General features: G+C 37.9%; 1 protein-coding gene and 2 non-coding genes across 3 annotated transcripts in view; all 3 read left to right on the top strand.

Moving 5' to 3' along the window:
- The window catches only part of WDR43 (WD repeat domain 43), a 39,433-nt gene that overhangs the window by 23,780 nt on the left and 2,870 nt on the right, over positions 1-12,783 (top strand). Inside the window, exons 9-16 of the mRNA XM_059660222.1 lie at positions 1,236-1,322; positions 2,219-2,350; positions 4,668-4,796; positions 8,028-8,114; positions 8,710-8,741; positions 10,131-10,194; positions 10,914-11,027; positions 11,777-11,846. Coding sequence (XP_059516205.1) covers positions 1,236-1,322; positions 2,219-2,350; positions 4,668-4,796; positions 8,028-8,114; positions 8,710-8,741; positions 10,131-10,194; positions 10,914-11,027; positions 11,777-11,846 — 715 coding nt within the window. The remainder of the gene's footprint in view (positions 1-1,235; positions 1,323-2,218; positions 2,351-4,667; positions 4,797-8,027; positions 8,115-8,709; positions 8,742-10,130; positions 10,195-10,913; positions 11,028-11,776; positions 11,847-12,783) is intronic.
- LOC132214087 (small nucleolar RNA SNORD53/SNORD92) lies at positions 1,811-1,888 on the top strand. Its single transcript, XR_009448183.1, has one exon. It is a non-coding gene; the product is annotated as a small nucleolar RNA SNORD53/SNORD92 (small nucleolar RNA).
- Positions 2,622-2,697, top strand: LOC132214089 (small nucleolar RNA SNORD53/SNORD92). The gene has a single exon (XR_009448184.1). It is a non-coding gene; the product is annotated as a small nucleolar RNA SNORD53/SNORD92 (small nucleolar RNA).

Genomic DNA, 12,783 nt, shown 5'->3' with positions numbered 1-12,783 from the left:
TTACAGATATGGGTGAATTTTGCCCAACTACCCAAAAGTTAATTTTGTTTTGATTTGTTTTGTTAATCCTCACCCAAGGATATTGATCCATTGATTTTTAGAGAGAGTGGAAGGGAGGGGGGGGGAGAGAGAAAAAAAATCAATGTGAGAGACATGAGAGACACATCAATTGGTTGCCTGTGGTACTCGGCCCTTGTGGGGCCAGGGATAGAGCTTGCAGCTGAGGTACATGCCCTTGCCTGGAATTGAACCCAGGACTCTTCAGTCCACGGGCCCTCACTCTATTCCCTGAGCCAAACCGGCTAGGGCCCCAAAAGATAAATCTTAGTAAAAGGGTCTTTAGTGATAGCACCCATTGAATTTTCTAAGTGGAAATGTAATGGGCAGTGCAATCATTTGACTTTTTTATTACAAAAGTTTCTTTGGATACTTTTGATGAGTTATTAAGAGCATGTTCAATAGATGATTTCTTAAGCTTACATTTATAAAACATTGATTCAGTAAGACCCTCAGGGAGACTGTAAGTAGGATATTACATGCCAGAGCAAGCTCTTGTTGAGTTTATTTAAAAATACTTTTAAAACATTTACGTGGATTTGGTATAATAAAAAAGAAAAATTTTTAAGTTGTAAATACAAGTCTTTTTGCCATAGGTGGACCCTGTTACCCCCAGCCCCCTCCAGATGCAGCCATTGTTTGCTGTTTTATCCTTCCAGATAGATTGATTATATGGGCATAGAGAATTCCATGTAACCTTAAAGCTTTATGGATACATAATGGACTTTGCTGCATTTGACTTCCCCTGTTTAATACCGTACCTCAGAGCACTTTGTTAATCAGCAGTGCTGTCTTTACCTCACTTATGGAAAGGCCAGCAGGAAATCTGGGGTAGGATCATTCTTAGCACAGATTAATTATTTACAAGGGTGATGAACTTACGTTTTTTTAAAAAATCTGTCACGTAAAATTTCTGTTGATCTTTTAAAATTATATATGTGAAAAGTTGAAGCAGTTCCTAACTGAAAAAAGTAAACACAATGCATCCTATCTTCAGTTACCCATTTTCCTCAGCACTTTTAATTGGATGGTGATCAGTCTGAGTTGCTCACAGTTTAGTGTGGAAGCCTTTCGTACTTTTCTGTATTTTCATGAAAATGTACAAGTAGACATTTGTTTTTATATTCCCAATTACTTTGTTTGACACATTCTCCCCTTCCTTCAAATTATATTTACAGGTTTTAAATTCCAAAGAACCTCATATGTGTTTAGTAAGAGATATTTCAAACTGCTGGGCTCCAAAAGTAGAAACAGCTATAACAAAGGTGAGCGCTTTACATACTAGAAGTTGAGAAAAAAAGATTTGGGTGAATTGAATTATGTAATATTATGTTTGGATTCTTTAATATCCTCTTTATAATTTATATGGGATTAGGTGTTATATATTTTATAAATTTTGTGGGATTAGGTTTTAGATAACAAGATTATAAAAACTTCATTTCTGTGCTCTTGTAAATAGATGACTAGAAGTTGAAGACCTTGCATTTAGCTCTTTGCCCCCATACATGATCATTGAATAAATATCAAAACCAGATTACCAATAAGTTATTTTTTTAAACCCAATACTTAAGGGAGCATAACTTTGTTGAGAAGAATGTTATATTTCAGGGTGGAATAAGACCTAAAACCATGACGGGGCTGGAACTTAAGACCATGAATGAGAGCATCATTATGATGCTTTATTTTGAATATAATGTGGCATCTACATGTAGGTATTGTTTGGCCAGTTTAATGAGAAACGGAAAGCCAAGACATGCTATGATGACATCCATATGGTTTCGCTTCTGGCTGAATTTCAGAGATGACACCTTTCTCTTGGCTGTCTGAGCATTTCTGGCAAAGATCAATTACTGGCAGTGGTCGTAAGATGTACAGATTTACTCTTTAACATTCTTAAGTCAGTGTGTCCTTGTGTAATCTGTAGATTTTGTTTTTCCTGTCTTTTAATCTTAGTTTTGAATGTTTTAAAACTATGGCTTCAAATTATAATTTAAATACTTATTTGCCAACATTCATTCAAACTTTATCTTTAATAGCTTATGTTAAGTTAGTCAATAAGTTTTCCAGTAGAAAAACCTTTAAAAGCTGTTTGTTTTCTCAGTGGGGTAAATACAGCAAGGACCAAGGCATAATCCATACCCCTGCTATTCCTGGTTAACAGGTGAGAACACCAGTGATGAATTCTGAAGCAAAAGTGCTAGTGCCCGGGTTACCTGGTCATCATGCAGCCATCAAGCCCGCTCCTCCACAAACTGAGGAAGTAGAGAACAAGAGAAAATTAGGGGAAAAGGAGGTAATATAATCACTTTTACCATTTTTGAGTTTGAAACTTTAGAAACTTACTTTTAGATTGTGGCTGTTAACACTCTCCTATCTCCAGCTGTGTAGATTCTGAAATTCCAGATGGTGACTTTTGTAAGACTTACACAGAGTTAACAGGTGGTTTATTTACAAAGCCACTGTTAATAATGAGGAAGACAGCACTTCTGTTAAGTAAAGAGAGTGCTGTTTTGGCCATTTGTTAGGTTAGCTGGATAACATAATTAAATAGATTAAGCCAGGACTTGCTGTGATGATTCTCATTGGGTTTCGCATGTTGCTGAGTTCCAGTGATGCCTCTTCTCTTGGCTGTCTGAGCATGCCTGGTTGGTTTAGTGCAGGGGTGGGCAAACTTTTTGACTCGAGGGCCACAATGGGTTCTTAAACTGGACCGGAGGGCCGGAACAGAAGCATGGATGGAGTGTTTGTGTCAACTAATATAAATTCAAAGTAAACATCATTACATAAAAGGGTATGGTCTTTTTTTTTTTTTTAGTTTTATTCATTTCAAGCGGGCCGTAGTTTGCCCACGGCTGGTTTAGTGCTAGTTGGTCTTTAAAAATGATAGTTATTAGAGCTTCTTAAAGTGCTTATAAATTTTATTTTTTCTCAGCTCTTCAAACCCTCCTGTGGTTGCTGTACTTACATATGTAGGATCCTCTTTTCATCTTCCAGTCATGTGTGACTGTTGTCTAAGTAATCTAGCATTTTAATTATTACCATTAATTAGAGAAAGATTGCTTATGTTTCTTTACCTGATTTTAAATGTCTTACTTTGTTGAGTGGGGGTTTGGGGATAACATTGCTGTTCATAAAAACTGTTTCTCAGTAACATTAAATGTATATTTAAAAATAATGTGCCAACTTTCTTGAGCTTGGCTTAGATCTAACCCTTTCATTTCCTTCTGCCTTTTCAATGTTTTTCATAAGTTAAAATATCCCAAACTGGAGGCTTTACCAAAGCATCGCTTTTTGATTTGGTAGTCACAGAACATTATATTTTTATGTAGTCAGACTTGGTTTTATAAGGGATCAGTTCTGTACAATTAAGTTTTTGTATAGCAGATTTCATCATGCTTATTTACACTTAAATTTTAGATATTTATCAGGGGAACTTGGTTGTAGTATTGCATCTTATAGAAAACTAGATTTGTGCACCGGTGGGGTCCCTCATCCTGGCCTGCGCTTCCTCGCAATCCGGGACCCCCTCAGGGGATGTCGGACTGTCAGTTTTGGCCTGATCCCCATAGCCCGATCCAGACAGGAGGGAAGCCCAATCCCCGCAGGCCCAGTCCAGACAGGAGGGAGCCCAGTCCTGTGCGTTGAGTGTCTGTCCTCTGGTGGTCAGTGCGCATCATAGCAACCGGTCATTCTGTCTTTTGATCACTCAGGCTTTTATATATACAGACATAGATAAATTAACACCTGGAACTGACCGATAAAGAGAAAAATTGGAAAAATTTAAAAATTGTCTTGGAAACAAGTCTCTAATGCTCTTTTAATAGTATTTTTTTCCTTTTGCAGACCTCAGGTTGATGGCAAAGAACAGTTATGGAAGGGGAAACTTCTATGAAAATATGTCTTTTCTTGGGTTTTAGTAATCAGATGCTAGATCCTTGCCTTTTTTGAGTCTTCATATATAGAAGGATTTTTATCAATTACACTAGAGGCCTGCTGCAGGAAATTCATGCACTGGTGGTGGTGGTGGTGGTGGTGGTGGTGGTGGTGGTGGTGGTGGTGGTGTGTCGGGGTGTCCCACAGCCCGGCCTGCGCCCTCTTGCAGTCCGGGACCCCACGGGGGGTGTCCCTCTTGCAGTCCGGGAGCCCTTGGGGGATGTCCAGGACCCCTCGCTCTTTACTGCCCATCTGCTTGCTGCTCCTTAGCGCTCCCCCTGTGGGAACGCACTGACAACCAGGGGCAGCTCCTGTGCTGAGCGCCTGACACTCCCCCATGCCCCCCCTACAGTGCGTGTCATAGCGACTGGTCCTTCCGCCATTCAGTCAATTTGCACATTAGGCTTTTATTATATAAGATATTTGAATCATGACTTCTTAGGCAGTTGTATTTTCACTGGACTCTGGAAACTTGAATTCTAGATACTGCACTTGTCTCCAACATTAGCTTTATGGTAGTGAGGTTCTATTGGAATGAGAAAGAGCAGGCTTGTGTTTTTCAGGGTTGAAGTGTGAATCAGTGTCTTTTGTCTCCTCGGATACAAGCAAAAGTAATTTGACCAAACTACTTTATGCCTTACCTGGTTTATCATTAACGGGTCATCTCTCTTCTGTAGGTTAGCATTGAAGAACGGCTGGGAGCACTGAATATAGAATCAAAAAAAGAAAAGGAGGACCTACAGACAAACAGTTTTCCAGTTCTTCTGGCACAGGGTTTAGAAAGTAATGATTTTGAAATGCTAAATGTAAGTATTATAGCAGTTTTTAATTGAATTAAGATGGTTAATTTTTCTTAGAAATGATTGACATACACACTCACAGAGTGAATAGTCATGTTATATAGCCATTTTAAATTGAAAATTTTGTGAGTTTAATCAAATATATATAATTTGGTGGCATTATACAGACAGTCACTAACCTACAAAGGGATTGTATTAAGTTATTTTGAACCTGGAATGCATTTTCTCATAGAAATATTGTTCAGAATTGTTATTAGGATCTTAGGCTTTAGTTCACAAAAGCCTTTGTAGATATAGTATACCCGAATTACAATACTCAGCATTCTAGATCACAATTTATATTTTTTTCTGTAGGAAAATGCGTTCCTGAGTTTTTACTCTGGATTCCAGAAACTTATTTCCCCCTGGCCGTGAGAGGGGGCAGTGAGGTGGAACCTTGGCAATGGGTAGGAGGTTTGGGGAAAAATTCAGGAGGGTTGGGGGTTATGTTATGAAGTATTTAGAGGTAAAAAGTACTAAAAACTTTGTGTAAAGGGAGGCATTTATGATTTCTGTGTTTGTAAGTTGGTGACTGCTTGTATGAAGTTACTTATTTAGGTATTTTTAAATTCCAGAATTTGATACTGGTCTGTAGAGGAAATTTAAATGTGAAAAATTGGATTTAAGCACTGCTTGATTAGCGTAAAGCAATTTATATTGGCTGAATTCATATATTTTTGGTGACTTAGTGATATTACAGTGCCACTTAGTATAGATGTGACTTTAATATGTAACTTATGAAGTTTGTATTTGTATATGTTTTTAAAATATATTTTTATTAATTTCAGAGACAGAAAGGGAGAGAGAGATAGAAACATCAGTGATGAGAGAGAATCATCAATTGGCTGCCTCCTGCAGACCCTCTAATGGGGATCGAGCCCACAAACCTGGGCATGTGCCCTGACTAGGAATCAAACTGACTTCTTGGTTCATGGGTCTATGCTCAAGCACTGAGCCACACCGGCCGGGTTTTGATTTATATTTTTATTTAAATGGAATATCGTAGGTTTATGTCTAAGGTGATTTTGCAAAATGAGAGGGGAAATCAGCATGTCTAAAAAGTTAAAATGACTTTTAAAATAGTTTGGGTGTATATATATTTTGGAAGGTAGATTATAGTTTAGCATGGCATGCACAACTGGTTTTCAGCAAAGGTACCTAAGTTGAGTCAGTGGAGAGAGTAAGTCTTTGAAACTAGTGCTGAACCAACTGAATATCCACATGGAACAAAAAGCATCTTGGCTTTTACCTTACACAAAAGTCATCAAAAAATAGATCATTGGCATAAATGTAAAACCAAAACCTACAAAACTTCTAGAGGAAAACAGAAAAAAGTTTATGCAAATTTGAGTGGAGAAAGGCTAGTTAGATGCATTATAAAAAATCATGAAATGCTAAAGAAAAATTGTTCATTTGGACTTCATGAAAATTAAATACTTGCTCATGAAATGACAGTTAGGAGAATGAAAAGGCAAGCCACAGGCTGGGGAAAAAATGCAACTCATATTTGAGAATTTATATTCAGAATAAATAAAGAACTCTTAACTTCGTGAGACTTAAATAAAAAATAATTGGTGCACTAGCTGGTTTGGCTCAGTGGATAGAGTGCTGGCTGCGGACTGAAGGGTCCCAGGTTCGATTCCAGCCAAGGGCACATGCCTGGATTGTGGGCTTGATCCCCAGTAGGGGATGTGCAGGAGGCAGCCGATCAGTGATTCTCTCTCATCATTGATGTTTCTATCTCTCTCCCTTCCTCTGTGAAATAAAAAAAAATAATTGGTAACGGTGTGATACTTCACAAAAGAATTCATAAGGCTAATTAGTGCGTGTAAAGCTCTTAGGCATCATTAACCATCACAAGTGCACATTAAAATCACAGTGAGATAACACTATCTAACCAGTAGATTGATTAAAATTTAAAAGACAGACTATGCCATCCTGTGTGGATGTGGAGCAACTGGAACTTGCATCTTGCTGGTGGAAATGTAATATGGTACAAATAATTTGGAAAACAGTTTGGCAGTATCTTAAAAGTTAAGGATACATCTGTCATACGACCCAGCCGTTCTAGGTATTTATCAAGAGAATAAAAAAACTATCTTCATACAAAGACTTGTATGTGCACGGTCATAGCAACTTTATTTGTAATAGTAAAAAAATGGAAAGAACCCCAATGTCCCTCAACATATGAATGGATAAACAAATTGCTTATTTAGCAATATAAGAAAAATGTTATTGATACATCAACATGGGTGAATCTCAAATTTAGACTGATAGTAAGAACCCAGTCCAAGAAATAAAGGTACATATTATTGTATGATTTCATTTATATAATAATTCTAGAAAGTACCTACCAATATATAGAGTGCAGGTGCAAGGAGGGATAGAATATAAAGGGGCCCAAGGAGACTTGAGGGTAAAAGAATGTTTACCTTAGAGTTTGTTTCATATGTACACATTTATATCAAAGTGATCAAATAGTACACTTTAAGTGCGCACTGTGTATGGTTTATCAGGTATATTGTAGTAAGATTGTAAAAGGAGAAACAAATTATCAAAATTATCTTACCATTTGTGGCTATGGTTTTTAGGGTTGTCCTTTATATATATATATATATATTAGTATCTGCAGAAATGAATGCTAACTTCTGTATCCATTTAATAATTTTGCTTTATTTGGGATAGCTTATTTTTGAAGGTTTTTTAAAAATATATTTTTATTGATTTCAGAAAGAAAGGGAAGGGGTGAGGGAGAGAGAGAGTGAGAGAGAGAGAGAGAGAGAGAGAGAGAGAGAGAGAGAGAGAATATGAGAATGAATGAAAGAAACATCAGTGATGACAGGGAATCTTTGATTGGCTGCCTTCTGCATGCCTGGGAATTGAGCCTACAACCTGAGCCTGTACCCCAACTGGGAATCAAACCTTGACCTCCTGGTCATAATTTAAGGACCAACCACTGAGCCTCACTGGCAGAACAATAAGAAATCTGTTTATTGAAGTAAATGTCCCATAACTGAAGACAGCTTTTCTGATAGCCATAAGATACAATATTCTTCATTCAGTACTTCCAACCTTTATTTGCTAAAATTCAGTTAGTAGTTTATTGCTTGATTTTAAAAATTATTTTACTGACAGTTTTTTTTCTGTAGTGTTCTAAGCTTCTGAGTATGCTTATATGTATCTTTTCTTTTGTCACAGAAAGTACTTCAAACTAGGAATTTAAACCTAATAAAGAGGACTGTGTTAAGGATGCCCCTGCATGCTGTTATTCCATTGTTGCAAGAGGTAACGTTGAGTGCTCTGTTCATTTTAAGGTTCTAATGCTAGGAGTTTAAGACTAAATCCAGTATTTACAGAAATGGATTTGCAGTATGTAAGCAAGCAGAGCATTCACAGTGGATGAAACAATAGATCTATTCACACAGTATTTGCCTAATGATTTTGCCTGTATTTTTTATTGAAATATAATTCATGTCCCATAAACTTCACCCTTTAAAAATATATAGTTCAGTGTTTTTATTGTCTTCACAGGTTGTACAGTTACCACACCAAAAAGAAATCCTGTACCCATTGGTCACTCCCATCCTCATCCCATTTCTGGCAGCCTCCAACCTATTTTCTATCTCTACAGATTTGCCTGTTCTGGACATTCATGCATATAAATGTTAGCTTAGATATTTATCATTATTCTTATTGTGGGAGCATATATTCCGATTCTGTTACATTGGTTGAACATTTAGGAATTAGGATTCTTAGCAATAATGTTTTCCTAACATGATCATTATGTTCATTTGTTTTTGTGGATGTGTGTATCATGGGAATTGATGGAGATTGGTTGTCTCTGAAGTGCTGTTGCTTATACTGTTTTTCTCCCCCTCAGCTTACAAAGAGATTGCAAGGACATCCTAATAGGTAAGATGTTTAAGTGACTTAAATTGCTTTGTTTTTATAAATATTTTATAGCGTTTTTATTTCTTTTAGAAAACGCCTGTGTAGGTTTTTAAATTTTATTATTAGGTCATTTAATGGATTAATCTTATTTAATGATTTGTTGTAAAATTGCCATTTGTAAAACTTAACCTTTGGTAGCTGCTAAGATAAGGCAATCTATATATATAAAAAGCCAGCGAGTGGAGTGGAATGACTGGTCGCTATGAAGCTCACTGCGGCCAGTGAACCTGCCGATCGGGGGCTGTCCCGCAAACCTCCCGAGGCCCCTCCCCCGCTGGCCCCGCCCCTGATTGGCCCAAACCCCCTCCCCCCACCAGCCCTGCCCCTGATTGCTCCCGTTACCCCAATAGGGGACTGGGCCGGCCGGCCAACCTCCTGCAGCCCCTCTCCTCCCCACCCCCGATGGGCCCCCACCACCCTGATCAGGGGCAGGACCAGCCAGCCAACCGCTGTGGCTCCTCCCCCTGGCTGGCCCTGCCCCTGATTGACACCCCCCCCCCCCCCCACACACACACACACCAATTGGGGATGAGGCCCGCTGCCCAATCACTCGTGGCCCCTACCCCCAGCTGGCCCGGCTGTGATTGAGCCCCGATCCTGCCGTCTCCTCCTCCCCGACAGGCCCAGCCCCGATCTGCCCTGATAGGGACAGGGCCAGCCAGACCCCACCTGTGCACGAATTCATGCACTGGGCCTCTAGTATATTATAACAGACTAAATTTCTGGGTCTTTTTGTATTAATTTGATGGTTAAATATTTAAACAGGAAGTTGATATTTCAGAGATCCTAAGCTTTACCATAGTATTATCGCTGTGTACAATATGCAGTTTTTCTTATCTAAGTTATTGCTAAAGAATTTATTAATTAGGCCCGACTTACACATTTTTGGTCTGTATTTTGTTTTTAATGTTGGTGTGGGAATCTTTTGCTAATTGTACCTGATGATGAGTAGATGATGGGCTCAAATATTATGAACATAAAATACAAAGTCAGTTCAGCTCAGGTCACGTGCCCTGATAGCAGTTAATTATGAAATAAATGCTTGAGTTTTATTCTTAAAATATTTTAGAGGAAGGGAATTTTGTCCTGTGTTTCAGTCCATCTTACTTCGTCCTCACTCCCAGGAGATTAATATATTACACAGATCTGAAATACTCAGTAAAAGATTGTAAGGACTGTTAAATTCTCAGAGGTTTATTCCTATAGTTATTTTTTCACTGTTTTGTTCATATAGTTATTTTCTCAGAGCATAGTTTGTAGATCTTCACTTTGCCTGAGTTTTTCTAATTTTATTACTCATTTGTATTTAATTTCAAATTAATTTACTTGGATTCTTCCCCTTTTTTTCAGTGCTGTTTTAATGGTTCAGTGGCTAAAATGTGTGTTAACAGTCCATGCATCATACCTATCCACAGTAAGTCTTTTCAGCTACAGTTGCTGAATAGTTTAACTTTGATAAGGATTATAAACTGATGGCTTAACAAAACCACTCTCTCTCCATCTTTAGCCCTAAGCTGCTGCTTTTAAGAGATTTTTGTTTTCCCCCAGGTGCAGTGCCATAATAGCACTGTTGTTGCCTTTTATAAATTGGTCTTTTCCCCCTGGATTTAAAAATGACACGTTTAAAGAGAACTTGGAGGAAGTTATATATTGACACGTTAGCCTTCGGGTGTTTTTCTATATCCATAACCTGTTCAGCAAAGTTATTTTTACATCGTATGTGTCTTCCCCCTTCCCTCTTAAAAACTTAGCAGATTTCAAAAGTTTTGTATATGTACTAACATGTTTGCCCTACCTTGTCTCAGGAGTATAAAAGATAGCTTGTGATTAAAATGACATACAATAAGCATTCAACATGTGGCATTTTGCTGGGGCTGTTTTCAGCTCTTGGTTGTCTGCACATGGAAGGGAGGGAGCATCATGTCTTACAGCAGCACCAGAAAAAACGTTACAGGTCACAGTATGAGATGATGTTGCTAGGCTAGGTCGTAAGCAGCCACACCGCTGGACATGTAAACAGATGGTCATGGTGCGTCGGCTAAATACTCAGGGACATCTAAGCATGACTTGTATGTTGGTTATCTATATTACGTCATAATAATATCCATTTTGTTTTGTTTTGTTTTTCTTTAGTTGCCTGACCTGGTACCTCAGCTGGGGACACTATACCAGTTAATGGAAAGCAGAGTAAAAACTTTTCAGAAACTTTCCCACCTTCATGGAAAGCTTATCCTTCTTATCACACAAGTGAGTAAATTCAAGTGTTTTGTGCTAAAACTTTGGATGTGATGGGAATGGAGGGAGGAATAAGGATCATTTACTGGAACATGGAAAACTCCCTATTTCAGTCAGAAATGGCAAATCAGGATCCAGTCTTGAACTTGGAAATCTTATGCATTTTACAGTGAGTAAACTCAGTTGTGCCTATTTTAACTTTCACTGAAAGGTTCTCATTTCAGTTGTTAAAACAGTTAGGATGCTTGTGGCACTTTGAACCAAAACTGCAGGGTATTTAGCCCCAGGCAGTTTGGCTCAGTGGATAGAGCATTGGCCTACGGACTGAAGGATCCCAGGTTCACTTCCGGTCAGGGGCACATGCTTGGGTTTTGGGCCCAGTCCTCATTAGGGGATTGCAGGAGGCATCCGATCAATGATTCTCCTCATTGATGTTTCCATCTCTCCCCTCCCTTCCTCTCTGAAATCAGTAAAAATATATTTTTAAAAAATTACAGGGTATTTAAATAGTTAAAAGATTTTGGCACAGGAATAAATTCTGATCATCTTTTTAAAAGATATTTCAACTTTTACAGAGTAATTCTTTCCTTATTGCATTTGATGAATTTGTTTTTTTGCCCTGTATCTGATCTGCGACATATTGAGGTAATCCATTATGGTCATTGAGGGTGAGTTTACTGTTGGAGAAGGTTCTGTTGTGCTACTTGAGATAAACTTAAACACTCTACTTTTATTAATAATAGCATTTTATTATCTTTCAGGTTACAGCTTCAGAAAAAACAAAGGGAATGACTTCTCCTGAACAGAAGGCAAAATTGGTGTATGAAGAAGGTAAAGCTTGGGGGTATGGGGCAGAGTCTACAATTGGAATATTTAGTTATTGACTCAGTTCTGTTATCTTATTTTGTAAAAATATTAATGTGAATGAGGTCATGCTTGACACACCTTCTCTAAGAAAATGGGCATGCCTGTGGCGAAAATATGATTAGGTAAGAAAAGCACAAATATAATAACAAAAAAAGACCTTAGGTATGGGAAGATATTTAAATTTAAATAGAAGAATACTATGTCCCCTCATAAGCTACCAGGTACATGAATAAGTTTTTGCCCTATAAAATTTAGGCATCTTTATGAGTCAAGATCAGACAAGGATAGTGAAGAAAATAACATTTTAGACCATCCTCAAATATCCTAGGTAGCAAATTGACTGTGGAAGTGCTTAAATAATAATTTAGTCATTACTTAGTGGGATTTATTTAAATATAAGGTGATTTAGCATCAAGAAATCTATTAATGGCCCTAACCGGTTTGGCTCAGTGGATAGAGCATCGGCCTGTGGACTGAAGGGTCCCAGGTTCGATTCTGGTCAAGGGCATGTACCTTGGTTGTGGGCACATCCCCAGTTAGGGGGTGTGCAGGAGGCAGCTGATCGATGTTTCTCTCTCATCGATGTTTCTAACTCTGTCCCTCTCCCTTCCTTTCTGTAAAAAATCAATAAAATATATATTTTTTAAAAAATCTATTAATGTAGTCAACATATTAATAGGTTAACAGGGAACACTATATATTTTAATAGAAGGAATTCAGTTAAATTGAATGTGTCTCATTACTTGCTAAAGTGAACAACCTAGGAATTTAAGGGAATGTCCTTAATTTACATTAAAGTTCAGGAGCATTTTCAGAAAGACAGGAACAAGATACTAATTTACCCTTTACTGCTGCATGTCCTGCCTAGTACTGGATTGAAAAAATGAATTCTAGAATGTTG

Source organism: Myotis daubentonii, chromosome 12 (assembly GCF_963259705.1).
Source record: "Myotis daubentonii chromosome 12, mMyoDau2.1, whole genome shotgun sequence".
Classification (NCBI taxonomy): domain Eukaryota; kingdom Metazoa; phylum Chordata; class Mammalia; order Chiroptera; family Vespertilionidae; genus Myotis; species Myotis daubentonii.
The sequence above is the reverse complement of the archived record's forward strand: the minus strand, read 5'-3'. Positions and strand labels throughout refer to the sequence as shown.